At 36.2% G+C, this 24364-nt stretch overlaps 2 protein-coding genes across 15 annotated transcripts in view; one reads left to right on the forward strand and one right to left on the reverse strand.

The window, feature by feature from the left end:
* LOC115243708 (histone deacetylase 4) overlaps positions 1-24329 on the forward strand; it is a 103724-nt gene extending 79395 nt beyond the window's left edge. For 9 of the 14 annotated variants that reach the window (XM_029820890.1, XM_029820893.1, XM_029820894.1 and 6 more), the window contains 15 exons: positions 73-239; positions 6444-6581; positions 10799-10921; positions 11429-11511; positions 12869-12978; positions 14889-15026; positions 15750-15847; positions 15959-16096; positions 16404-16737; positions 16963-17400; positions 17736-18005; positions 18410-18756; positions 18982-19536; positions 19658-19797; positions 19953-24329. In XM_029820890.1, coding sequence (XP_029676750.1) covers positions 73-239; positions 6444-6581; positions 10799-10921; positions 11429-11511; positions 12869-12978; positions 14889-15026; positions 15750-15847; positions 15959-16096; positions 16404-16737; positions 16963-17400; positions 17736-18005; positions 18410-18756; positions 18982-19536; positions 19658-19797; positions 19953-20016 — 3143 coding nt within the window. In that variant the 3' untranslated portion in view covers positions 20017-24329. Of the gene's footprint in view, positions 1-72; positions 240-4526; positions 4539-6443; positions 6582-10798; positions 10922-11428; positions 11512-12868; positions 12979-14888; positions 15027-15749; positions 15848-15958; positions 16097-16403; positions 16738-16962; positions 17401-17735; positions 18006-18409; positions 18757-18981; positions 19537-19657; positions 19798-19952 lie in introns of those variants that run through there. The other 5 variants (XM_029820898.1, XM_029820899.1, XM_029820895.1 and 2 more) reach the window with 4 other exon arrangements.
* On the reverse strand, positions 1461-6435 carry LOC115243711. Its single transcript, XM_029820905.1, has 3 exons — positions 4883-6435; positions 4317-4521; positions 1461-3750 (listed from the first exon to the last, which is right to left on the reverse strand). Exons 1-3 carry the CDS (start codon positions 5128-5130, stop codon positions 3550-3552), a joined length of 654 nt encoding a protein of 217 aa, XP_029676765.1. The 5' UTR covers positions 5131-6435; the 3' UTR covers positions 1461-3549.
* Positions 24330-24364: the final 35 nt, after the last annotated feature.

The following is a 24364-nucleotide window of genomic DNA, read 5'->3' on the forward strand; positions in this document are numbered from 1 at the left end:
CGCTCTTCCATCGCAACGCGATCGCTCACGAGAGCATGTTACCGGACGTGTGTTGTTATTACATGTGCGTAGAGATGGCCAGGGATACGCCGGGCTCACCGATGCCGCGACCGCGAGATTTGGGCGCCGGCGGCGGGGGAGGCGCGGCAACGGCCACCCTGACTTCCGGCGCTTATCATGCCGCAGCCGCCGATACCGCCAGCCTGCACGGCCACGCGCTGCAGCAGAAGATACTCGAGGTAACGTATTTGTGTATATATATATATGTACATATATATGTTATGTGTGTTGTATTGTTGTGTGTACAAAGTGAATTCAGAAAGTCTTCTGGTATCTGGAATACGTTGTCAATTATAAAATCAGGGTGTCTACTCTCTGGAAAAACATGGGAAACCTGGAATTCTCAGGGATTTCTTTTGTACGTAGAGGAATCAGGGAATTTTCATCGAATTTTATCGGGACTCGGGAAAATCTTAAAAAAATTTTTTTTTTTAAATAATATTTTATATACAGGGTGCGGCATTTATAGTGACGCGAACATATTTTTCGGAAACGAAGTGAGATATCAAAAAATGTTTCAGACAAAAGTTGTATGGTTTCTTTACAAAATATATGTTTTATAAATATATTTTTTAATATATGATTTGAAGTAAGAAAGAAGAAAGATCTATTTGATATTTTAAAAAGAGTAGGACATTTATATATTTTTTATTTTACACTCAAAATTATTTTATATTAAATCCTTTTATTAAAGAGTGCTATGATTCGCTCATGGTGTATTAATACTCGTAGGATATACGAATGCTTATACGTATGTTATCGTGTTGAAATGAATTGCAGTGATGGATAGAAATATACGTGTCGCGGAAATTTACTCGTCGGAATATATACGGACGAAGTTTAGATTACTCCGAACTCATACAGTTTCGGGTGAGTTCGATCGATCGTGCGCGCTTTAGTTACATTGCAATTAAGTTCAAGGTCGCCGATACTTTGGTGAAGGCCAGATTTAATGCTTGCGGAGAATCCGCCGGAGAGAAAATATATATCGCATACGATATTTTCTGTAACTGCATTATTACGTTTCGTTATGTTGCAGATCGGTCAGATCTCGCTCTTCGAAAACAAAAGGCTAGAAATAATCTTTAAATACCTATATGAATACATCATACAATATTGTTGAATATTGCATACATGACGTATTTCATAGCGTGTAGCGCATATTTAATTCCAATCCCAAATGTGCATTTTAATGATGTTTATCTTTTTCAACCGAAGTCGTCTCACAGCCTTGTGTTATTTTACCTTTTTCCTTATTTTTTAGATATTATTCCTCGTTAATTTTCTTTTAAGCAGACATTGAATGACACGCGAGTAAAATCCAATGTCGAGATAATATAATCTTTTTATAGTAAGGATATTTTATAAAAAAGTTTTTTATAACGCTACGATAACACACACATACATACATTATTTCAACGACATATTTTAATAAAAATTTAGACTCTAACATAAATTTAAAATCGATTTCTTTCTAGGGAGATTTAAAGAATATAATAAAGGAAAAAATTAATTCAATTGTAAAATCGCGAATTTTTTCCTTCATCACTTTTCCTTTAAAGAATTTGTTATTAAAATTATCGTTGTTTAGCGAATATATCTCTTTTTCTCATGTCCCATATTATGTACATACATATGGCGGAACGGAATCAACCACGCGCATCGTATGTATATGTATATTATAGGTATCGATCGTCTGGCGGAAATCTCGGCGACACAGGACGCGCCACGCGTCGCGAGACGCATACCGTGCCTGAAATCGCACGTGCGGTGCTGCGTAACGCGCGACTTCTATTTGGCGAGTAGAATTCAATTACCATACATTCGAAGGAAAACAATGTAAATAGTGCAACAGAAAAGTGAAACACGGTATGGGATGGCAAGAGGGGAGGGGGGAGTTATTTTCCGTATCTCTCTTATATCGGGAATATGTCCGCGACGGAATTCATAAATAATATTGATAGACAATGATAAGCTTACCTCTAATATTTCATCAGCTATGATTTGTTGATAACTAACTCCATTTTAGAAAAAGATTTAATGATTAAAAGTATATAAGTTTACATTTGCACGTATTTACATACGCACATTTTATTTATATATTTATATATTTTTTTTTTTATAGTATTAGATATTTTTAATCCATGTTGACAGTTCATTATGCTTGTAAATTTTTTTTTTTTTTGGATATTCATTTTTATATATTCTATACAAAAAAGGTATTGTTAACAACAATAGAATTATATATTGTATATATATATATATATATATATTTTTTTTTTGTCGGAAATGTTTGAAGAGCCTGTAAGTTCTTAGATGCACCTGTCTATATGTAAATCAGTTCGAATTAACTTTAGATTAGGCGAAAAAATTAAAATGTTAAGAAATTTGGGCAAATCTTTTTTTTTCAGAATACAGATTATGAAAAAGTAAATACAGTGGTTATTTGCATCCGCACATTTCTTTGTCGAACTGATATTAGGAATTTCAGAATTTTTCCGCCATGTTTTTATACAGTTAATATGTGTGTCAGATTACATTAATAGATTTGCAAAAAACTTTCTTGTTATGAGATGAGAAAATAAAATATAAGCACTATAATACTTGCAGCTATTACACGATAACATGATTTTATTGCATTCATGGACAATACACATAAAAGACGTATAAAACGTTATATAACTTATCATCTTATATTTACAAACACATATTTATAGAAACAAATTATATAAAAAAGAAAATATAAATATAAATAAAAAAGAAGCGATTAAAAAAATGTTGGATTTGCGATCTCGCTCGAATTGATTCGACAACGTATCAATGTCATTAATAAACGAAATATTAATTTTCTCGCATTACATACATATCATAGCGTATGTCCAAAAGATTGCGTGCGCCAGATATATTCATTTTTTGCATAATTTACGCTCGATTGCCCATTATGTTTATAGTTTCTCTGATTTGTCTTGTAAAGTTTTCCCTAAAATAAGAAAAATGCTCAATATAACAAGTAGAAAAAAAATTCAAGCAAGTTTGTTTGTGTTGTTATATATTTCTTAAATGTCTTAGTACTGATACTTATCTAATAATAAATAATATGAAGAATCTCGCAAACTAACAATATAAAAGTGTGAAGTATGCCAGTAGAATTTAGATTAACCCATGAGCTTTGGCTCTTGAACTAAATTGCATATGATTAATGCAATGTCATTATCTCGATAATGTAAAAATATGGCATTTATTTTTCACAGGATGATACCTGATGTATATGCGTTGAATCGGATATCAATATCGTTATTTATCATATGCAAATATGTGTTCTATTTCTTTTTTTTTATTTATTATTCATTCTTGCAAATGGTAATTAGCAATAAACAATCTTCGGAGGATATCGTCCATTTGGAAAAAGGCGATAAACGCGTATCTTTCTTGTTGTTGAAAAGTTTCGTAATGATAACTCTTCGCGCGATAAAATTTTGAGAGTAAAATTTATATTTCCGCGGAAACCTGAAGCCTCGCGGTGATCAATCCAACAATTAGAAAGAGAGTCAAAATGTTAAAGAAAAGGGCGAGTCGCGTTTTCAGAAACGGCCGTACCGACATCATTGAACCGCGATGATTATTGTACTCGCGTATCCAGTCTCGCACCATGACGGTGTTCGGGTCTGACATTTTGGGACCTAGAATGGCCTATAATTAAAATAATATATTATCCAAAAGAATCGTATATACAGACATTATTTTTATCAATTTTAAAGTTTCGTTGCATTAAGCTTTCAATTACTGTTTCAAGCCATATGTTTATTTCAACATACACAGAAAAAAAAAAATTGTTAATTTGACTAAATCCGTTCAACTAATTACCATTTTTTTAATTGAAATATTTATATATTTAAGTTAAATACGACATATTAAATGTAACATGACATATATTTGACTTAAATATATAAATATTTCAATTAAAGAAAATGATAATTAGTTGAACGGATTTAGTCAAGTTAACAATTTTTTTTTTTCAGTGTACACGCGTATTAGCCTTATAAGGCTATCAGTTAGATATACAGTGAGACGTAAAATTAAGAAGATAATTTTTCTCCTCTATTATATAGGGATATTTTCTATTTTCTTTTCGCTCTATTTTACCTATTATGTAATCTGTCCTCATATCTTATTTTTATATTTTACTATATTCTAATAGAGTTTGTAGGGCTCGTTATCGCTCTTATCAGCGGAAAATAGCGCGTTGTTATACTAACAAAGTCGCAGGCCAAGGCCACCGAACTCAACGGCGCCCTGCATAATGGGCAAGGTGGCGGCGCAGGTGCTATTCTAACGTCGCAGTAACTCGCCAGGCATTCCGCGCACAGTAAGTGACCGCAGGGGGCTTTCACGCCAATTTTCGGCACACTTAAACAGATCGGACAGACTTCGCCGTTGTACGTCACTATGGATTTGTCGTCACTGTCAAGGAAACGAAAGTGTGTTATTATCTCTCGTTGTATGCATATAAGCACGCGCTTTTCATGTTACCCGTTGTTTTTACCCCAGGTGTTAAATGGCATAATAAATGTTGGAGCGTAAACATTATTTTTAATTATGAAATTTTTAATTATGAGATATTTTAAAAACTGAATTTATATTTATATATTAAAATAAAATTCTATATTTTAGATTTAATCGTATCTCAAAACTATTTGGATGAATGTGTGAATTTTGCGTAACATTGATACACGTGCATAATGCAGGATGTTTCTTATAAAAATCAATGATTAATTTATAGAAAATAAAGTATTAATGTAGCATCTCTTAAAAATTGTTATACCTCTTAAGCTCTTTTATTTTCGTACTCGAATTGGCACTTGAGTCGTCTAACTCATTGTCAGTTTGAATTTGCACGTTCCTCCACCTTCCGCCAAACGAACCCTTCCTTCGGAATAACAGGACGCAAATGCCGAAACCTACCGCGAGCACCGTAATTCGAAGAGCGTTTCCTCTCCATCCCGAGGTTGGACCTTCATTCGGAGGCATAATAAAAGCGGTCCTCACTTTATATTGTCCCGTAAAGTTCATTTCACAATTTTTCTCTCAGATCGATTCAATTAATTCAGTACTTTTGCGACACAATATGTCGATACTTTTTCACGATATATATTGCAATGTATACCAATTTATTTGAAAATTTCAGGATCGATATTCGATCAGCTTTGGTTAATAGATTGATGTATGAATTATGGTGACAGTGACAAAGCGATATTCAGCTGTCAATTATTTAATGACTTGAAATTCAACTTATCGTGATATTAACTATGAAAAGCCAATTTACAAAACTGAATTTTTTTTACATAAAATTTGAATATAACTTTAACGCGACCTTTGGTTCATTAATCATTTCGAAAATTTCGACTTTTGAGCACATGAACTTTTCTGTACAGAATCCAATAATTTAAATTAGCATTAAGATTTTGCTACTTCAGTAATGACTAATCTGAGAAACCAAGGAATGACTAAGAAACGCGTTCTCGCAAACTTAATTAACGTTACTAAGGTTCAAATTATTCCTTTTCTTTTCTTTTCTTTTTTTTTTTTTTAGTTTTGTTTCTAAAAGAAGAATAATATAAGTACAGTCACACACACAGGAGGAATGTCAATGAAAATTGCAAAATCAATTCTAGAGTTATGTCCGACATGCGGCTCTTTGCGGCTTCATTTCGATATCGCGTTCGATTTTTTAAGCACTCTTATACAGTGCAATGACAATCACAATCACATGGTAATAGCGTTCGCGCGCGTGCTCGTTCGTAGATGTAACCAATTGGACGAAATTGTTTTGGTCTTCGTGTCAGCTCAACCCACGCATTTCCTTCTGAGAAAGGACGAGCCAAAGTCGCCCACGTGCGACGAACACGACAACGAAAAACATTCGAGAGACACAGTGAATTGGATTAAACGGATCAAATGCGCGCGCCATGTTGGCGTAAAACTTTACGCTATGCATACTTTCGCATTTTCACTTGACGCGCAACAAAAGCTTATTCAGAGACACATTGAAAAGACCCCGTGCATAAATCTGCATCTCCGCGTTTGTCTCCTTTTTTTTTTTTTATCGAATTCCTTTATTCTCCATCCGTTTGGAAAATCGAAAAAGAAAATAAATGTCTGTTAATGAATTAATATATTCTGATAAATAAAAAAGAATTATATCGTAAAACGTAAGCTTTGTGACGACTTTTCGGTTGAAAGAAGAAATATGTATCGAGTGATTCGTGATCTATATATACACTTGCGCAAATTATTTATTCCATTCATTCTTTAGACATTTTTAAGATTTTAATTTTCAATTAAGGGCATTACAATACCCTTGAGATATCTGGATTTGTTTCCAGCTACAGCAGCACCATCAGATTCAACAACAGCTCCTCCGGCAGCAATATCAGGCCCAAGAACGACAATTGGCTGAACTGCACGAGCAACAGATGCATCAACTCAAGGTGAGTCTAATCTTAAAGACTCATACTTCACATGTATGTATACCGATTTGTTACTTTATTATGTGTGTCTCGATAAATTTAGCTCTTTGATAGTGATCTTATTGCTCATCATAGCGCCCATCTGTGAGCTTGTAGAATTTATTTCAATTAAGTTTATGTTAAAAAAGCTCTCCCTCCTTCCCTCCCTCTCTGTGACAAAATTAATACTTTTATAAAAAAACTATTTAGTTTCGATGTAGAGATATATACTCTTGTATTTTTCTCAAATAATTAAATATAGATGACTTCTCTAATTCTTTTTTTCCGAAGATTATCATTTTTCGCGTCTTTCTTTATCACACCCTCTTTTTTTATCTAGCAAAAAGATAAATCATTTGAAGATATTCTTTTTAACTAATTGTTGACTGATGCATTTATTCTACTACTTCATCATTTCTCATCGCGATTTATCTGAAAAAAACGCGTGCAAAATTGCGGATCACATCGAGGTCTCTTACTAAACGACGATGACGATCAACACTTGCACCAACGGTCACCAGCAGCAACAGCATACAGTAGCCGTGTATTATCCGTCCATAATAGAGAGGATTCTTCTCTCCCGCTTTTTATCCGATACTCGTTCCTCCCGTCCCCTTCACCGTTCGCGATGACAATTCTCTCGAAACGTCATTCTGTGCTGTTGTCTTTTCCTCTCTCTTTCTTCCTCTCGCTGTGCTCTGTCGAAAGTCCAACGGAATATTCCTCTCATTGTCGGCGAAACGCGTAACGTGCGTCACACGAAGGCGATAGTAACACATAATAACGGTTGATCGTGAAAATAAACTGGCTGCATCACGGCGTCGCGGAATCCCAAGATTCTCGATCGACTAACCTTGCAATCTTCGCTGTATGTATGTGTAAAGCTGACTATCATTTCATGGAAACTTGTGAATTATTAAAAATTCCGTGGCTTTATTTTCAATAACTTTATCGTGCTTGATAGCTTAAATAAATAAGTTTTTATTAAACCAAAGAAATTGCCTTTGGATGCCAAATTAATGAACGCAACGCTATAACTTGCAACTGTAATTTGTATGCATTTTAACATGGCATGTAACAACTTAAAAAAAACCTGATTATTTAGAATAATAATTTACTCTTTTTTTTTACTTCTCACATACGAAGAACTGAGATCAGAACGACGATTTCAGTTTTCAAATCAGGCTAATTGAAAAATTACTCGGAAATACGAGAGAATTTGTATCGAATTGCACGTAAAATATTCTTTGAGTCAATTTTTTTTTAACTTTAGAGTCGTTTCCGTATTAAGTGTGCGCAAATGCTTTAAAATGATTAAAATATATATTTTGTTTCTTCAAATCTTTTATAACTTCAAATTCTATTTATATAAAACGATTTTGACGTGTAAAATTATGCGGTTCTACTACAAATCGATAGCCTTTCCACTTCACATAACACGTATTTATCGTGACGCTTGTTTCTTGTAATTATGCATGGATTCATCGTGTCCTATAATCTTCTAATACGTGTAACATCGTGTATAAATATGTCATAGAAAATTGCTATTCACCAACGCGAGGGATAATAAATTAAAATAGACGCGCGTGCAACATATTTTAGAATAACGCGAACTTTGAATTAATATTGTTTCACATACACATAGATAACTCTTATTGCGCATATAAATACAATCTAATCCGATTTATCTGATCGGAGTGAATCACAATTGATCAGAAGTCTATTCAACGTTACTATCGATATTTTTTTATAAATTTAAAAATTTGTATTTTGAAATATAAATAGTAAAAGATTTATTATATATATAAATCTGTCGATGATTCGTTCATTTTTTTATCTTTACTTTTGCATCATTAAAAAAAAAAAAAAAAAGGAGTAAAATATGACTCGTAAACTGTTTCGTTTTATGAGCAAATTTTTTTTTTCATTTCAATTTGATTGGACACCCGCATAGATGAAATTTTACTCCAAGTTTATTCTTCGAAGTTCAAGAAGGCTTTATTATGGGCGAGCGAGAAAGAGAGAGAGAGAGAGGGTTTTGATTCATTGGTTTTCCTCGCACCTTTGATCGACATCTCATAACATCTATGCTATTTTCGGCCGTCGAGATACCGTAAACATACCGTTGCACCTGTGGCGCGTGCCGACGTCACTTCCGCCTCCGGCGTATTCCGTGCGCGGGAGGTATTAACAGGTGCGTACAGGTGTTTTTGGTCTCGCAGGTGCATTGTGCGCGATCGTAACTGTCCCGATTTGTTTTATTGGTTGATTGTACCAACTTCGTATATCATGTCAAGTCGCGCTTTCTTTCGATTACTGATTAGCGTACGACGATGATTGTAAGTATGATTGCATTGATGATTGTAAATACGATTCGTTATATTGTATAATGGATACTAAAAAAATCAGATGAAGATGTTTAATGGTGAACATGATATTAATTATGTATGATACGCAGGGAAAAGAAGGATGTTATTATCCAAAAATTGATATAAGCTATTATTTATTATCCAGCAGTAAAATTTATTTATATATTTAATATATTTTTATATTTTTTTAAGACTCGAAATATACAAATATGAAATATAAAGCTTTTTTATCAAATTATGTTAAAATAAATTTAATTTTTTCAACTTTGATTAATAATCTTAAAGTATTGAATATACATATATATCAGATCAACGTTTTGCCCTTGAATTCTTTATTACATATTTATATAATTACTTAATATCAAGTATATTATATATATATATACATATATTTATTTATTTATTTATTTATGCATATAATTTGAATTTGATTGAGTAATTGATTTATAGACTCTTGTTTAATTCTAACAATAATATTCGAATCGATGATACGAAAACGCAAAGGCGAGAAAACAATTTCGCGCGTAGGAGAGAGCGCAGCTTCGTTAAAGCGAGCGGTCCACGTGCGCGGCGAATATTAATCGGCGAATAACGAGACATCGCGCGAACGAGAACGATGTCAGACGCGTAGAATAGAGAATAGTGGTGACACGATGTCGATGAACTCTGCGGAACGAGTCTTGAGGTTTCCTCGGCTAGTCGCGAGATTCGGAAGTCTCTCCGAATGGAGGCAGGGAGGAGAGACGCGATGATCTTATCGCAAGCGAGCGCGTTATCCGGACTTGGGAGCCGGATTTCTGAATGTATTAATAAATGATTCGATACTCTTGCGGTCGAATCACGCTGTTTCACGCGCGAATTAGATTAATACTTGACGATGTCATATCCCGGGATTTTGTGCGAGCCTCCACATGCGATTAGCTATCCGATTCGAATCATTATCTCTCTTCCTTGTACTTTATCTGTCGAAGAGTTAAGAGAGTTTTTTTTTCTGTATATTTCACGTAATAACTATTGACACAGAATGATGCAATCTCTTTTATTTTTCTGATACTTTAAAAGTCAATAGGGCTTTCCATGTATTTTATTCTTTCCCTTGCTAGCGAAGATATTCGAAGATTTCTTGCATTATTTTATAAATTGCATAAATTTAATCTCTTTTAAAAATTGTTGAATTAAGAAAATATACATATTTAATCTTTTTTTATCTTTTCAAATCAATATAGTTTTATCGTATAAAATAAAAATTTTGCTTAACGCATTAGTAAAAAATCTTGCTAGTACAAGGATATATAAGGCTTTTTTGATATATTATGCTATATGTATCTTGGAAAATATAATTTTCTCTACGTGATAAGAGCAGGGGCCAGATAGCATATGGAAAATTACCATCGAATCCCATAGTCATTAATGCAGCAGCTGTGTTGGGCGTTTCATAATCGAACTAAAGCCGTCGATATAATAACGCGGACATGGTTTGCGTCGTTTACAGATGATGATGTGATTTGAACTGCATATGTTACGCGTACGTGCCGGATTAAACCAATTAAGACGCAATTCCCGGGGGAAAAGAGGAGTGAGGGGATGGAGGGAGAAATCTAATAAATGCACTGCCCTTACGAGCTTGTACTCATTATACATTATATATACATTATCGCGATTGCAAATTCTCGCATAATTGGATTCTGGTTTTGACCGAACATGATTTTCCCCAACTATCAGCGGAAGCTTCAATTTTGATGGAACTGCATTCTATCGCGGAATCCTGTAATGATAATTTCGAGATGAAAGCATATGTGTAGAAGAGTAGTAATAAAAATTTATGTGAAAGTTTTAATAGAACAGAATTTGCTTTTACCGTAGCTCTGGGAACAGCAGAAGCAACTGGAAGAGAGACGAGAAAAGGAGAGGCTGGAGGCTCTCAGGAAGAAGGACAAACACGATCACAGTGCGAATGCATCCACCGAAGTCAAGCAACGCCTTCAGGTAAGTTTTTATTTTCTGCTTCTACGATTTTTTTTTTTAAATCACGATATATGTATATACATTTTTAGCACTTTTGAATTACATAAATTTTATGTGCAAGAATATATTTTTATTTTTCTATTACCTTTGAAAAAAGTATGCTTATATTTATATTGTCGATTAAGAAGCGATATTATTTTAAAACTGGACACGCGTTTTATATAGTAAATAATTTTCAGGAATAAAAATAAAAAAAGAAGAGAAAATAAATGATTCAACGTAGATCGTGGATTAAAGATTAAAGATTGTTACTAAGCTTTTGTTTCTTACGTTGACGTAAAACAATGTTTTGTTTTAATTTTTCCAAAAGATAGTTTGATTAAAGATTAAAGAAGTAGAGCAGTTTATCAGACGAGCCGTCGTCGAGTCTAAGCATTGATTTTCCGAGTTTTCACATCATGAGCGGCACTTTAGATCTGTCGTGCGAGTCTACGCGGTTCTCTATTTACAAAATGCTTACGATTATAGAGCTTCCTGGTGAACAAGAAGCAGAGAGAGGCAGCCGCCGCGGCGAACGGAGCTGTACCTGGTACACCCGGATACAGGAGCTGGTAAGTTAATATGTATTCGGGATGAAATAAAACGAAATTATTATATTTTGAGATGTTTCGAGAAATGGTTCCGGTACAATTTAATCTGGACAGATTTTTTTTCCTTTAATAGAAGTTATTTTTTTATAAATAAAATTTATGAAACAAACATATACAATGAACACAATTTTATTCTGTATTTAATAGGAAAATTTGAGCGAATTTTATTTTGAAAAAATTCTAATCTGTGATCTGATTACCGATAGTTGATACTAAAAATTGATCGATTCGTTAGAAACTATCTTCTGTCAAATATTTTTTTCTGTACTTTTAAATTTAAGGAAAAATATATAGATGTTATACTCCTAGAGGTCCATCTTTTCTATTAGATATTAGGAACGAAGGCTTAGAAAAAGTATATTACGGCGTATTATGCTTAGAGACAGAACTTTCAAACTTCACTTTTTAATTTGTTATAAATATATATTAAAAATACTTTTTTATTTACCGCATACACACACATGTCTCTCTTATAATTATAGCAGCCATGAATGTTTATATCCTCTCTCTCTATTTTTAAAAATAGAGACAGGTCGCCAAGTATTATATTATTCCATTTTTAGGATAACTTAAGCTAAAAGGAGCTTTGCTTGTCGATGTCCCGATCAGTTTTGAACGGCACCGAATCAAAATTTGCACGTAGTTTCGATTTTAATGGGTCGCGTCGCGATCGTCGTCGTTAGTCTTCGTCGCCGCCGACGAAGTAACGGTAATAGCACAACCTGGCCCAGTTTTCCATTTAGCAACGGCCGATGTGCTCTCTCGACGTTATTTCCTTGTCCCCGCCGATGATAATCCCTGTCTCAGATGTGCGCACGTAATACTCGAAATATCGTATATTTCTCGGGGCAAGTTGCAAGAAAAATTATCTTCAACTTATGAAAATGTGCGACACGATTCATACGCAAATATAGAGATAATATCCCAAATAGATTATTATTTTACAAAATTGTTTAAATAATTCTTTAAAAGAAATATGTAACAAATAGAATCGTGATAAAAAAAAAACAATTTTATTTTACAAAAAATTATGCGCTTTTTATTTTGTCAAAATGTTTATAACTTAATATAGTCGAATTAATTTTATTTCAGGATAATATTTATATTTACAATTTCTTAATAAAACTTTCTTAAGCAAAGTTTCTTAGCGTGATCTTAAATCTTAATCTAACTTTTTAAATCGTGTGAATCGTGTATAATTACTAAAAATTGCAAACATACTTTACATTCTATTATTCTTGATCTGGATACTAATAATTTATTTGGATATTAATCATTTTAATTTAACACGGCGTGTTTCGAACTTTTCTCTTTCCAGGCTTCAACCACAATCGGAATCATCCAGCACCACGAATGCGGCGCATCCATATCGAATGCCGCAGATGCTCCAGGAGAAGTTCGGTGACGATTTCCCGCTTAGGAAGACAGGTAATTGTCCCGGGGTGTGTCAAGTGACTTATGCATACCTCTCGTACAGGTAGTCTATGTGTGCCGATAGAATGTGTCTACTAAAGCATGGTGTTTCGCTGTCCGAGAACCGAGTTGAATCCCAGAGCAGCTTACGCGTCGATATATACGATGTTTGCTTTTTTTCGATTACGATTTTATCCGCCAATATAGAAAAAGACAACGTGTGTGATTTTCTTCTTCAAAACAAGATTCGCTCGATCGGATTATCCGGTGATAATACTTACACCATACGGCAAGTCGACACGTCGGCGTGTTTGATCTCTGAATTAATTATTCGCGAATCCCCGAATTAAGGTTTCGTGAATATCCGTCTTTTCTCTGTGCACGTGACACTTTTAATTTATGCCTGCCCGGCTTAAAAAAAAGAAAAATTAGGATTGTTTGTCCGTTCGCTGGCTCTCACTGATGCGTGTGCACGTGCGAGCTTGTAATTTACATCGGTCATTTAGCAAACGAATAATTCGCCGATTAAAGTACGCATATCTATACGAAGAAGGCGCCAAGTGTATAAAGTGTACTTTCGCAATCTTGCATACGGATACTTGCAGCTTCCTTAGTGAAGAAGCACGCACGGGTAGTCTTGTTCCTTCAGCGATTCCTTTTTATTGTTTAATAATAGCATCGTTATTTTCCGCGACACGATCTATTGCATCAAGAAGGTAGATGCACGATCCCCACGAGCTTGTAGAATCGGAAAAGTAAGGAAATCTTGAAAAGAAATATAGAGCATAGATCGAGAAAGTATTAAAGGATTATATTTTTAATCCTGGAAGGTAATTTATTTTTTTTTTCATGTTCAATTTTTTCTTGTTGTAATAAACTATGTTTTTTTTTTATTATATTTGTTTGTATTTCATCGGTCGATATTTGATTGTGAAATGGAGAATTAAATGAAAAAAAATATTTGGTAATATTTTCGTCCATGTATTTTCCTATTTTTATCGTGAAAAATCATTTCTCGTACAAATAGTATATGCAATGATAGTAATAAATATAACAAAAAAAATTGTTCGTTTCTTTGTGTGTACATTTTATCGTAAAAATTTACGCGTAGAATTGTAATTATAGTGCTGCAATTACAGAATTTTATAATTTAAATTTTAATTATAGTGTTGCGATTGTAGTGTACAGATCTCATAATTGAAATTTTAATTAAGGTTTCAGTCCGTGCAAGAGAGTCTTAGAAATCAAATCTAAGGAATTTTCTTCTCATTCATAGTTCTAACAACAAGATTGTCTCATCTTTTATCTTTTAACATTGGATTTCATTTCACCGTGCAAAAGGATTTCATCTTCATTACCTCGCGAGAAAACTTTTTTCGCACAATCAAAGTAGAAGTCAAAGTATCAGAAATACTTAGAGATTATAATAAAAGAAGATATCACAAATTCCATTTGTGATTGCATAATTCCATTATGATTGCATAAATATTTACTAATTCGATATCTCAAGCTGCTTGATTTAACGTCTTTTAACTTGCTTATAAATACACACTAAATTAATACACGGTACTTCTGCAAACGTACCTCAACACTCTCACTTATTTGTTCAAAAAATATCATTTTTGACATTTTAACCGCTTGACATTTAGCCCGCTTTGACTTCCACTTTTTAATTACGAATCGGCGCGCGAACTAGGCGAGTGTCACGAGGAGGCCTCTAGAAATTTCCATCCGCGAGCTTATTTTTCGCGATTTTATACGCGCCAGTAAAGCGATAATACGAGCGAGCGAATGCGAGCAGTCGTGCTCTCTCGTGCCTTTAGTTCGAGTCCGAGTCCCTCTTCTCCGATCACCCTCCCCCACCCTCCCTTCACCCTTCTTCGGTATGACAATGACCGACTAACACCGGCTGAAAAATTGGCCAGCCTCGGAGCCGAACCTGCTGAAGGTGCGACTAAAACAGCGCGTGGAGAGGAACATGGCAGCATCGAGAAACTCACCCCTGATGGCACGTCGGAAGGACCGCCTGCTATCGCATCTCAAGCGGAAGTCGTTACTAGCAAGTACGTTCCTCTCTCTCTCTCTCTCTCTCTCTCTCTCACACACATACACACACACGCGCGCGCGCATATTCGAGCTTATTTCGAGAGGACTACCGAGTATCCTAGAATGAGAGTTCTCTCTATTTTTCCTCTGCGTGAGCATTCGCCGAACATTATCTATCTGTTTCTTTTTCTCTCTCTTTCTCTCTCTCTCATTGCACCCCGAGTGAACGATTAATTGACTGTTGAGTTTTTGACGTTTGCTTACTTACTCTCCTGTAACAGCATGAATTAGACTTCTCTCCGATTAACATATGTAAATTAGTACTAAAGTGCTATCAGCTGTCTCTCTCCGTTGATATTTGAGTGAGTCGTTTGACGAGATTCCCCGAATAACACGACGGATCGAAAGGTGTACCTGAAGCATACCTTCGGACATACTTTTGAACGCGTCGTATTTGTTTGGGTCGGTACCTCGTCACACGTCGTCACGGTCGAGATTTACATACGTTACATTACGGGTATGTGAGGAGGAGTCGGGTTTATTTTCGGAAGATCTCGTCAAAAGTCACACGTCTGTCTTCTTTGTTCGGGCGCGTAGTAAGCGAGATTAGATCTCGAGCGTAATGCGAGCGCGCGATCAACATACGCGATTATTTCGCACATTCGTTCTCGTTGCGCAACGAAGCGACACGTGTTGTTCCTTCGCTAAGGTTCCGACGTATTAATTGTACATTTTTACAGATTCTGGCAGCAATCCCGAATCCGGGCCTAACTCTCCCCCGACTGTGAACAATTCTCAAGCCAGTCCCACCGCTGGAAGCAACACGGCGATACAAGAAGTAAGCTTGCCACATACGCATACATACTTTTGTTACGCCATGTATATGAATTTTTCGTATTATCTGTTACGAGAATATTCACGAGAGAATGTTTGGGCCAATTTGTTGCAGGAAGGTGAGAGCCCTGCATACGGAGGACGTCTTACTAGTAGTAGTCAACAAGGCAGTCTTTCGGATCTTTCGCTCTTTAGTTCACCGTCCATGCCTAACATCTCGTTGGGTAGACCCCACGTACAGTCGAGCTCATCGGTAAGTCTATCTTCCTCGCAGTTTTCGTAATCTTTCTGTAATTATGATTTATTGTATATAATACAACAATGACAATTTAATTTTATATTTTCCCCTAATATACATTTATTTAAACATGATTTTGCTTTCCTTGCTAAAAATTCTCTTTGTAATCACAATATGTGTAAATTAAAATTCAATTTTTAATGTCATTCGTTACATTCATTTTGGAAACTCGGTATTTTGCGTTCTCAGAACGATAAGATAGCGTCGATAATCTCCGATCAATCTTTTCGAGTATCTGACAGTTGCTATTTTCTTCTCGTAGAGTGGGACGAAATTGGCACCGGTTTCGGAAGCGGAAGTGCGCGCCGCGTTCACGGCACGTCTCGGGATGCCGCTCACCGGTCAGATGCTGCATGGCACTTTACCATTCTATCCGTCCTTGACGGTCATCGAAGGCGAGCCAACGTACATCCATAAGCAGATCCAGCAGAATTTGCAGGAGCAAGGAGCGCCACCGCCGTCCGCGGCAGCGGTAGCCGGCAGTAGGCAGCATTCGGCGGCGGCTGCGGCAGCAGTGTATCACACCGCGACGCCGATCACGGATACACAAGTAGCGCACGCGAGACTGCATAAGGCTGGTCACCGGCCTTTAGGTAGTATGTTCCCTCTTTGTCTTCGTAGAAGCTCTTACACCGTGCGCGTGCCCTGTTACAATTGGACAATGGTCTCTTTTGAGTAAAGCGATTCTGGAAACAAGGTTGGATAGCCATCCGAAGTTTCTCCAGGAGAGCCATTCCCGCGCGAAACATAGCACGCGCGTTGTTCAATAACCAATATTGTGGGCGAAAGGTTTTACATGACTTTTTCTTTCTGTCGCGTAGGTAGAACCCAATCCGCGCCACTGCCCTTGGGTCATCCAATGCTGCAGGGCGGAATAATAGCGCCGACTACTCATTACGAGGAATATCTTGCGGAGAAGCAGTTACATGATCAACAGCAGGCACACAACTATCTGAAGCAACAGATCCGTCAGACGGTGCTGACGCGAGTGGGCTCGCGTGGCCAGGCCAATCAACTGGACGAGGCGCCGGAGACCGAAGAGTCCGAGGTGATAGATCTCACGGGCAAGAAAGATCATCCGGAAGAGAGCGAGATCTCAAAACAACAGAGGGACCGCGAACAGTTTTTGCAACAACAGAGGGATCTCATGATGAGACATACATTGCAAACGAACGAGTCAACCGTCTACGCCGCAAGTAGGACCTCTCAATCGGCCAGGCCACTCTCGAGAGCGCTTTCGAGTCCTCTAGTACATTTAGGTAAAACTTATAACTCTTTTTTTATCTTTCTTGTAGATGCACTAAAAGAGCCTTGTTTAATAATCTTTGAGTATGCTTTTGATAAGGTATGGTTTTGCTTGATGCATTGGATAGATTTGCATTTGTTTTCAATCAAACTGTACGCCTGTACGCAATTCGAACGTTTCCTTCTTTCAGCCATATGGAACATAGAATAGAGAAACCCTATAAGTCTAAGTTTATTCTAAAACTTATAAACGATTTTTGTAGATTTAATCTCTTTTACGGATTTAATTTAATTTTCGGATAATTCGATCATATCTTTAGCTTATAAAGTTTGAATCTGTCTCCGAAAGGTCCTCAGGGCAGCAGTGGCGATATGTTCGGGCGAGGTTCTCCGCACCGACCCACTACTGGATTAGCATACGATCCGCTGATGCTGAAACACGCATGTGTCTGTGGCGAGACGGTCAGAGGTCATCCTGAACATGGTGGTCGATTACAAAGCGTGTGGGCCAGACTCTCGGAAACGGGCTTGTTGCAGCGTTGTGACCGAGTACGCTCGCGCAAAGCTACTCTCGAAGAGATCCAAACATGCCACAGTGAGGCGCATGCGCTCTTATTTGGTGAGTCTTGTTTTTTACGTTTTTTTTATATCTTTATACACACACCTAAATGAAATAAAATTCATCATAATCTTAAGATTAATATTGTTATACTCTAAAAAAATTTAAATTAGAAAATTTTATACATTTTTTTAAATTTTAAACTAACTGTGCTATTTTTAAGAAACAATATGTGTTTATAACTGAAATGAATGGATCATTTCTAATTTTGTGTAATTATTAAATAAATGTGTTAGTATCAGCATACCGAGTTTGATGTTATCACAAATTAAATCGTTCATAAAGTACTGAAGAAGTAGAGGAGAATAAAAAAAAAATCATGCTTTAAAAAACAAAAATGTTCATAAACTGGAAAGTAATTTATCCATTTCATACCAATCCATTTGATTTCACGATGTGTATAGGAACGAATCCGTTGAATCGACAAAAACTGGACATGTCCAAATTGTCGCAATTGCCTATCAAAAGCTTCGTCCGACTTCCTTGCGGCGGAGTTGGCGTTGATTCTGACACAACGTGGAACGAATTCAATACCGCGCCCGCCGCTCGAATGGCTGTAGGATGCGTCGTCGATCTTGCGTTTAAGACAGCGATGGGCGATATTAAGAACGGCTTCGCCGTAGTGAGGCCACCCGGGCATCATGCAGAGACTAATCAGGCCATGGGTTTCTGCTTCTTCAATTCAGTGGCGATTGCGGCGAGGCTGCTTCAGCAGAAACTCGACGTTAGAAAAATTCTAATCTTAGATTGGGTGAGAATCATGTAACACGCATGATTTTGTATTAAATTTTTTTATTATATTTCTGTGCGGTCCATGATTTTAAATTTATACGTCTCTATATCGCGGATATATACACATATAAATGCGTACAACACATAATAAATCGACATTGTAAATTGTATTGCAATTATAAACATTTTCGGACATGTTCTATGATATAATATTATGTCATACGATTTTAATATCTTGGAGCAGGACGTTCATCATGGGAACGGCACCCAGCAGATGTTTTACGACGATCCGCGAGTGCTGTACCTGTCGATACACAGACACGACGACGGTAACTTCTTCCCTGGAACCGGCGGGCCCACCGAATGCGGCGCTGGCGAGGGTCTCGGCTATAACGTGAACGTGGCGTGGTCCGGTGGCCTGAACCCGCCCATGGGTGATGCGGAGTATCTCGCAGCGTTCCGCACGATCGTCATGCCGATCGCCAAGGAGTTTGATCCGGACATCGTGATCGTCTCGGCCGGCTTCGACGCAGCCGTGGGCCATCCAGCGCCGTTGGGCGGTTACAAGGTCAGCCCAGCGTGTTTTGGCAGGATGACGCAGCAGTTACTTAATCTAGCTGACGGCAAAGTCGTCCTCGCCCTGGAAGGTGGCTACGATTTGGCGGCGATTTGCGATTCGGCACAGGAATGCGTCCGGGCGTTGCTCGGCGACGAGCCTAGTCCACTTCGAGACGAAGAACTCGCAAGGATTCCCTGTCAAAACGCCATCGACACGCTGCAGAAAACCATCGCCATTCAGGTAGATTAAATGTGGTTTTTTTCCAGATATGGAAAAATTAATTTTTTTTTCTATCTTTTTAAGATTATTTTATTAAATATAGATATTTAATTTTATAACATTTAATGTGTTACATTCTTAGATGTCACATTGGCCTTGCGTAAAACTCGCTGCTCATACAGTAGCAATGAGCGCGATAGAAGCGAGCCAAAAAGAACACGACGAGACGGAAACAGTGTCTGCGATGGCCTCTCTATCTATGCAGCAGCCTACAAACCTCACGTTAGTATTTATTCAGTTCACTTTTTGTATATATTGTCTGTTTTTATATATTATTAAATATTATTAACAATCTATAATTGTATGTACATATTTGTTTGTATACGTGTGTGTATACGGTTTTATTATATAAAAACGCATTTATTCGGCTTGCACAGAACCACGCCAGAACATTCCCGAGAGGTTTCCGAGGAGCCAATGGAGCAGGACGAGGCCAAATGAGACGCGTGAAGATTATTCTGCTAAATATAGAAAGCATAATTCATTGTACGAAACTGTGTAAATGCTCTTTGGGATGATTAGAAGCGCATTTCTCAGTGCAAATAGAGGGACTATTGTCGCGCACGGCTACTGTGACAGGCGCACGGTCAGCCGGAAATCACTTGCGGGAACTTGATCGAAGTGTAAACTCATGCACAGTCCCAAGTTTACAATTTTTAGTTTATTTCAGGAAAAGGCGCAATAGTTGGATAAATAACGGCCAAGTAATAAGGAAGAAGTGATCTGTAAAAATTTCGAGAGATCAATGACAATTTGCGATGATGCATCGCAAGCTTACGGATGGATCTCCTATTCTTTTTTCTTGTGCTAACGAAGACAAAAAGTTGTTTACGAGTCTTGCAAATGTTTCTATTGTTCTTCGCGCGTTTGAAGCGCAAAAATGTTGTACAATTAGCATACGGATGACGAATTGTATTTGCCGTTCCATAGAGAGACTTTTTTTATTGTGGAACGCATGGTTTGTAATCTTTTTAATGAATTAACGCTATTAATATCGTTGAAATGAACTCGAACGCGCTAAAAACAGCTTTCGCCCACCAATTGGATATCGCTTGGCAAATTTTCGATCCCAGTGTCTTATCGACGAACAACGAATGATTTCGAGAATCTGATATCGAGTAAAAACCGGAATGCAGACATTTTGCAATGTTATTAGCAAAAACTATTTTTCTCTGGACAGTTCCATTTGAAAAAAGATCTTTAGATCAAGCGCATCGTCGTAACTCGGTGGGAGAAAATAAATTGTGAATACACACATTCTCTTCGAAAATCAACATTACAAACATCCACCAATACTTTGTTGAATCGTTATCGATGTATAACGAAGCGTCGAACTTTCTTACAGCTGTATAAAACAGTCTGATGCATCGTGTTGCCTTGGATAATTCGCAGGAAGAATTAATATTCATGATAATTCATCATATATATTTTTGAATGCTAATTGCGATCTTGGGCGTCTGCTTAGAACAGAACTTTTAACGAATCGTATTTTAAACGAAACATTCAGGGAGATAAGTACAGGGAATTTGAAAAAAAACTGTGTTAACCCAACAAATGCGTATCTCGAATCGTAGAGATTCCTTTTGTATATTGCGCCTATCGTTACACGAAAGACAACACGCGGCAGGGACACATATAGATAATACATACATTAATCATGAAGAATGTATGATTTTTCGATACGAACAATCGCATCTTTTCGTGACTTTCGAGCGTCGACAACGTAAATGTCTTTATTTGCAAACAAATTCGTTTTTAAAATAGGAATATATTTCCCCCCTTTTTACAAATTAAAGTTAAACGGAAAGAGCAAGCTTAATGATAAGGAAACAATTTACATGTAATCACGAGAGATTGCTATTCTCTTTGAGATTCTCTTCGTAGTGATTCGAAGAGACCTCCTATTGAGAATATATATTTGTTGTAAAAAATTATAAGAGTTAAAAAACAAAAGAAAAAGCAACACATTGTTGAATATAATTCTACGTCGAGCGCTTTTTGAATAAACTAAGATGCTAACGGGTCATAAGATGCGCGGAAGAGAAGTACCAGACTATCGTGCACAGAAGGAGAAATGTTCTCCGAATTTTCAGAAATTTTCGCATGTACGTCAGGTCTCTCTTGGAAGAGTACCTACCATACAATATAATTGGACAAACGTGTATTTATAAAAGATAGTAGCGTTAGATGTGTATTTTCGCCGCGATCTATACATTCGTTGGAAACGCGTGCGCGTATCGTGCTGGTCACTGGCGCTTTATTGTTTTTCATCGTCCGCGATTCGCTTTCCCTGTTCTTCGAGCATTTTGGAGTACGAGCTTGTAAAAACTGCCTGCCAGTTGCGCGAGCATTTCTTTCGAAACGAGGCGACAATTCGTGATACGTGATAAAAACGAAAAAGAAAACACAGTTGATGTCTATATCCTAAGATCCGATATTATGTCGTATGCGCGACTATACGCAAATGTATATGTGTGACGGCACGTGCGAACATTGAAACATGAAAAACTAAGATCACTCGCCGTATCATGCCGAGATCCTGGGAGTTGCCATGGCGTTTCTCGACGCAAATTACTTCACCATATTCGATTATATTCGGCTGTTATCAGATGATACAGTTGTCAAGAACAATAATCTTTAAATCCTTTTGCTACAGAGAAGAGTTATAAGATTATCCAATATAAAAAAAAAAGTTTCATCCAAATTGTAGTTTCACTACAATTAGTTATATTTATAGATGTAACAAAATTTGACTCAAATTTATATTTCGTAATTCAGATAATTTGATTCGCTCAAGCTTTGATTCGCAAGCAATTAATTGTCTGCACTGGATTAATAGAAATTAATAAAACAGCATGTTTATCAAACGTAATACGCATTGATTAAGATATTTGAAGATATTTAAAATAAATTGAGAGAAGGATTTTAACATTTCGTTTCTTCTCTTTGAAATTCCCAATGCAATACATGTTCGAAATTTATAAGTATTTACTGTATAAAATTTATCGTCTGTCTCTGCTATTACGCGAATCACTGCCAAAGATAATTATATGATATGGTACATGTTTCTCCATGAGCACGTGCAGTTGCATTAATACAATGTTAAAATATATGTTGTTAATGTTATCAAGTGCGAGAGGCGCAGAACGAATCGAGAGGGTATCGTTCTGACAAGATTTCAACAACTTGGTTTCTTGCTGCGAACACAAAGGCTGGTGTGATTTTTGTGATATTTTGTAAAAATAAAAAAGAAGCTAAGCTATATACGGTTAATTAAAAGTATACGTCGCGGAGATGCCTGTATGTGTGTGTATGTAGGAAAAGCAGAGGTAAATATAATTCACAGATACAAGCATTTATTTTTGTGTCATGCATTTTACGAAGAAAAGGATAAAAAAAGAAACAAAGATGAAAATATAAGAGAACAAATCTATTGATAAACGAATTACACGAGAATGCATATATTATATATATCGTTTGTCATGTAAGAAATAAAAAGATATATACATATATCTTATATAATTCTATATATATTAAAATATACCGACATATATGTACATTGTATATCCGTGTATCGCAAGAATCTCAAGTGTCTGTTACATGTTTGTCCCGATAAAAAAAAATTCACTGAGGAAACGTTGCGTGTATAAAAATCGTGACTCGATGTATATTAAATATAAATATATATACGAGTCCAGCCTATGTGTGTGTATACAATAAATTAACAAGAAAGAAAGAGAGAGAAAAGGAAGAATGTTAAGAATGATTCGCAGCACACACCAGTCTATCATTAAGACAGTAAATGACTCTATTGTAATATTATGGAAGATAATTTTAAGCAGAGAGAGAGAGATGTGCATATTTCTCTTGCTTATCATTTAAGAGCGATTTGTGGTCGTTAGCGTCACCCGTGATTATCAGTCGAGCCCTTTTTGAAGTTTACGAAAAGATATCGTGGGCCTACAAATCCTAGTTAACGTTCTTCATCGCGATATTCCTGTCCCTGATTTGTTCATCTCGTTTCTTCATTGATCCCTTTATTGTTCGATCTAAGCGATTAAAATATCCGAAAGACACGAAGAGATTCGTACTCGTATTCTACATTTCATATTAAATGTGACTGTAAATCTGAATTTTCTTTTATACAAAGATTATAGTACAATTATGTCTTAGAATCAATATTGTTTTTGGGGAGCTAAATGTAAAATGTGAATACACAGGATAAAATCTTACAAATGTTTCGTTTAAATTTTCGAGCTTCTATTCATATTTCGTATCTAACATTAAATACGATGGCTTATAATATCAACACACACCACACATATAATATTTTCTTATTTAAAATAAAACCCAAATTTAGATTGTCGCGTTTAAAAAATAATATGGAGTACGAATACGGATCTTAATATTTTAAACTGTTGTATTGCTTAGATAGAATCGGCACGTGATTGACGTGTTTTGCGCGACTTTTGTTTGGAGCGAAAAGGAGAAAGAGAGAGAAAACTTACGACATTCCGGTATCACCATTCATAGCAAGTTGATACAAATTATATGTAAATGAGCTATAAGTTCTTATCCGAAAGCGCCGAGTATAAATGTGAATTTTAACAGAGCTCTACTGTTACGTTATTACACACATGCACGAATATATTGTCTATATTGCATAAGCTTAATGTAATAGTCATAAATTTTTTATGTATATAAATGTACCTCGTAAACTAATTTTAAATAAAAAGTATAGTCATTGTGTTAACGTTAGTCTTTCTATATATATATATATATATATATA

Source organism: Formica exsecta, unplaced genomic scaffold (assembly GCF_003651465.1).
Source record: "Formica exsecta isolate Colony F162 unplaced genomic scaffold, ASM365146v1 scaffold72, whole genome shotgun sequence".
Classification (NCBI taxonomy): domain Eukaryota; kingdom Metazoa; phylum Arthropoda; class Insecta; order Hymenoptera; family Formicidae; genus Formica; species Formica exsecta.